Source organism: Carassius gibelio, chromosome B17, assembly GCF_023724105.1.
Source record: "Carassius gibelio isolate Cgi1373 ecotype wild population from Czech Republic chromosome B17, carGib1.2-hapl.c, whole genome shotgun sequence".
NCBI lineage: Eukaryota > Metazoa > Chordata > Actinopteri > Cypriniformes > Cyprinidae > Carassius > Carassius gibelio.
This window is the reverse complement of record NC_068412.1, coordinates 19,533,150-19,537,986: the sequence shown is the minus strand read 5'-3', so window position 1 is coordinate 19,537,986 and position 4,837 is coordinate 19,533,150. Positions and strand designations below refer to the sequence as shown.

The 4,837-nt window shown below is 38.8% G+C and overlaps 1 protein-coding gene across 1 annotated transcript; it reads right to left on the bottom strand.

Annotated features, from left to right (window-relative positions):
* Positions 1–1,910: 1,910 nt before the first annotated feature.
* hmx3a (H6 family homeobox 3a) lies at positions 1,911–4,490 on the bottom strand. The gene is made up of 2 exons (XM_052580885.1): positions 3,827–4,490; positions 1,911–3,397 (listed from the first exon to the last, which is right to left on the bottom strand). Exons 1-2 carry the CDS (start codon positions 4,110–4,112, stop codon positions 2,790–2,792), a joined length of 894 nt encoding a protein of 297 aa, XP_052436845.1. The 5' UTR covers positions 4,113–4,490; the 3' UTR covers positions 1,911–2,789.
* Between the last annotated feature and the right edge of the window lie 347 nt (positions 4,491–4,837).

Below are 4,837 nucleotides of genomic sequence, written 5' to 3'. Positions count from 1 at the left end.
TTGTTAAATCACCGTTCCGTCAGTTTTGAATAGCCCAGGCTTTGATTAGCTGACAACCCCGTCATATTCACAAAGAAAACACCATTGCGCAAATAGGAATGATAACCAGAAACTTTGGAACAAATTATGGGAGGGGATTGTTTAAATATGCACTCAAACTTGTTCAAACTCTTGTTCTTCTATATAGGCTATTCTCTGTCATATGTGCTATCGCGCAAAGAGCATTTTATCTGTTTACTCCGCCTCCCTTTTTTGCATAAAGATATGGTCAAATGGAAATTATCGAGTTATAGGTTATATATAGGCCTATTTTTCAGTTTATGACAGTGGATCAAGGTCATCAGTAAGCCATCAGGAAAAAAATAACTGTTAACAATGCCCTTGATTTGAAACAATATTTTACAGACGCTACCCGATCAATACTCGACAGGCGATAATGCCTCCGCGATCTATTAATTCACCGTAATGGGCTCGTGCTGAGCTTGCATTATATTATACGTCAATAAAGGAATTATGATTATTAGGCGGTGGTATTTGAATGTGCTCTTGGCTGAGTGCTCAGACCCAACGCAGAGTTGATTTCGACTAGAGGAAGAGTGGAATAGGAAGACCAATGCTTGTCGATGAGCCTGACTGACCCATATTAAAGTTCTCTCGATACTGGTCTATGTTTATTCCATTTTATAGGTTCAGTTTTAGTAATAGGCTTATATTACAACGCACGACGGAAATAGCCAACATATTGTCTGTAGGACTAGTTGTTGTGACAAACTACTAAACTTGATTTAATTTAAATATTTCTAAAAAAATATCAGTAAGCCTCGATTCTTAAGCCTAATTAATATTTAAGGTATCTGAGCATTTAATCAGTTTAAAGTAGAGTTGTTAATTATTTGTTGTATATTTATTTGTCGTAATAATAATATTATTTTATTTTATGTTGTTGATTTTATATAATTTAGTTGTTGTCTAACCTCTTCCACTCAACTCAATACTATTTTCCATTGGCTTAAGGTTTGTAGCAGTTAATGGGTCGTGTTTCAATTTTTGCACGCATTTTACAGCACCAGCAGTAAACTCATTAGGCTACTTGCGATTTTGACCACGCTTTTATAACATAACACAACACAACACAACACATAACAATTGGGCACAGTTTTTACCCTTCCGCCTCTATCTCTCTCACTCATACACACACACACACACACACACGCATACTCTCACAATGAGCGGTAAAACTCTTAATGCAATTCCGCCAGCTCTCACCGATAATTATACGTTCTTATTGACAACGCGATTTTGCAAAACATCGCTTCTAGAGTCCGCCAGATTTAAAGGTGCACCTGCTTGTAATTGAGATGGTAATGGGTATTTCAGCTTGTTGAGGCGTTAAGTGAAACAATTCCGGTTTTGCTGCACGGTTAAATGAGCTCACCTTTTTATATTTAACATTATTTTACTTTCTTTAATGTTTAGCAAAGCGCACTGAAAAAATACATGGTTTATTCATAAATAAACTAATTAGCCCACTTAATTATTGAATTAATACATTATTTATATAATAATTTATTAACATCCCTTTAAGCATATTTCGATGTTTTGCAATGTACAGAATTACTTCCATATAATTTGACAATTGTTAGCCTATATACACACATCGAGCTTCCTATAATTAAACTAAATTATTATATGGTTTGTGCGATCTTATGTCAGTTTTGTCTCCCATGTTGATTTCTTAATTTGTAAATAGCCTATATTATTTCCTGAAAATAATATTTTATCACTATTCACGCGAGTGCATTAGTCATGCAACATGTCCAAATTTACACATGAGCATTATAAATTGTGAGACATCAAAGAAGCCTTCTCGTTATTCGCCTCAACACAACAGTCGTGACACAAAGTCAGGTTAGTCACTCAAGACATGTAGACTTTAATAGTCTCCGTTTATTTCACAACAGAATTTAGCAATACAATGTAAAAAAAGAAGAAGAAAAAAACAGCTATTACTGTACAAATGACACCTTTCCTCATTTTGGTTCGTTATATCTGTACATGTACATTTACATCTGTAAATAATATAGATAAAAGTAAACGTTTTTATTCTTCGTGTTTGTGTGTCTTCAGTTTAACTGCAATTTCTGTTGCCTACCCTATGATTGTCCATTGAACGCGGGACCAAAATCGTTTTCAGCGGTTATCTTCTCAAACTAAGAACTGTTTGGTTATAAAAACAAAAAAAGTGTCTAAAATAAAGAGTTTCAAAAAGAATATTTTGCCTTAATATATAGATCATACACAGTAGTATTGCACATCCGTGTTTAGGGCTGTGTGATTCCCCCCTGGGCTATAAAGAAATCGAACCATGTGTAGAAAACATTTCCTTTGACGTGGTAGCAAGTTGATCTGTGATATTCATAGATAAACCGTAGCAGTTTTTAATAATAATAATAATAATAATAATAATAATAATAACAGTAAATTAACGAAGTCATTATAATTCACCACTAACCAACATCAACATTAGAAATGTAGGCCTCTAAACATTCGCCTTATTCATGTGAAGTTTATGGGTATTTTATAAGTTATATAAAAGAAATGTATAGGGCTCAAATGCATGATAGTGCGTCTTTGTACATTTTTTTTCTTTTGTGTCTTTTTTAACTATTTTCTAAACAAAAATAATTCGTCTCTTTGTTTCATTTTCCCCTGTTCTCTTTCCCTCTTCTCCAGTCTTGTAAAATCGTTCTAGTTACATAGTTACATATAAAAAGTCATCCCTCGTCCTCTCAAACCGGTCTGAGGAGTGGCACGGAGGTGACGATGGGATGCGAGTAGTAAACCGGATGAGGGAAAGTGAGCAGCGGCTGGCTTACGGGCACGTTGCCCGCTGTGTTGGAGCTTTCAGAGGCCGAGTTCTCGTGGTACAGGATGGGTACTCTCACAATCCTTTGCGCCGCAGCGTGGCTTAGGTTGGCGGCCTCTAGCTCTGCGGCCAGCTGACGTTTCCATTTGTTTCTGCGGTTCTGAAACCAGATTTTGACTTGGGTCTCTGTGAGGTGAAGGGAGGCAGCAAGGCCCGCGCGCTCTGAGCTGCTGAGGTAGCGTTTCATGTCGAAGGTGGACTCCAGCTGGAACACCTGACTCCGCGAGAACACCGTGCGAGTTTTCTTTTTCCGGCAAGGTTTCTTGTCCGCGCCGCCATCGCTCTTCTTCCAGTCGTCCAAGCCGCCTTCTTTTTTACTCTCTTCGGTGTCGCTCTCCTCGAGGACGATCTCGTCTCCACTTTTGTTGTCGTCTTCATCGTCCTTGGCATCCGGGTCTGATTTGAGCACGAGCTCAGGTGAATCTCGGTCGGTGCCTGTGATCGGCGAGGAGTCTCTCGCTTTCTGTGCTGCTACAGTGGGAGAGCTCAAATTAGCATTCGTTTTCTTTCAGAAAAATATTCATATCAAGTTTCACAGGTCGCGTCACTTTGCCACATGACAGGTGCAAACAAGTGTGGATCGTACTGTCCAAATCTCAGTGTTTTCAAACTTAAGCATTAAAAAGAAAATGTTTAAAGAAAGACAATTTAAAAACATGCAAATTGTATATTAAAAGAACGCAAAAAGCTTATGCAAAATGCTTAAGAACTTGTATGCTTATATTATTTATAATATTTCCGGAAATATTTTCCAAACTATAGGCTCACTTGAATCCAATTAACATATCATATCATACAATGCACCATCATTGACTAGCAGAACCACGGTATTATTTATGATAAATCATAACAAATCAATGCACGCTTCACAAAAAGCAGTCCTGAGAGCTCAGACCTTACCTTCTGTTCTGTGAAGGTGCGCAGATGCACTGAGTGTGTACGGGTACCACCACGCCGAGGCACGCTCAAGGTAAGCCGGCAACGCAAAGCGCTGGGTCGGCAGCTCAAAGCGAGGAAAGTTTAATTCCCCAACCTGAGAGAGCGAGAAGCCGCCATCAAGTCCTGCTTTAGTTGATGCCAAAATAGGCTTAGGCTTTGACGGCTTACTGTCAGAATTTAGAAGATTTTTTATGAAAAATGGAGAGTCTTTCGCCGAAGCACATGTATCCTGTGTTGTTTCGGGCATGTTGACTTGAAACTCGGGCTTATAATATATTTTGAAAATCGCTAAAAATCTTTTTTTTTTTTTATCTGTTAACAGTTTGAAGGTCCTTGGTAAACTCTTCCAGTAGTGGGAACTTAAACGCGGTTGTTTACGGTCAGCACTGACTTTAATAATGCGGAGCGAGATAAACAATATTAATCTTGCTGATCATCTTCCGAGAGTTCCTTGGTGAAAATGATGCTCACCGCGTCCGTCTGGCGCCAGATGCTAATGATGAAATAAAAATGTCACCCGAGTTAAATGCAGAAAGTATACGGCGATTGGGCACGTACAATAGCAAATGGGATGAAGGGAGAGAAGGGAAGTGGAGAGTCTGGAGAGAGGAGGGGCCTCCCAGACTCTTCGCGTTGGCTGCTGGGCTGAGAGTTCTCTCCTGTTATTGGTCTTATATAGTCCAATTAGGTGGCAAATGAGGACGGACCATTAACACAAAGGAACAAGGATTTAGCTCAAGCGGTGCGCCGATGAAGGCAATAGCGAAAAGGTGGTTTAGGCCACGAGCATTGTAAAGTTACAGTTGACTTTTTAACAGTACATCTCTAAAAAGTTGATTACAGACGTTCTATATTTATTTGGACAAAACCCTTAATACACTGGCGTACACAACTGCAGCTAGGGACAGAGATACGGAATTACACACATACATTTGGTGTTGATGTTGCAAGAAACATTTATTCTCTTTTTTC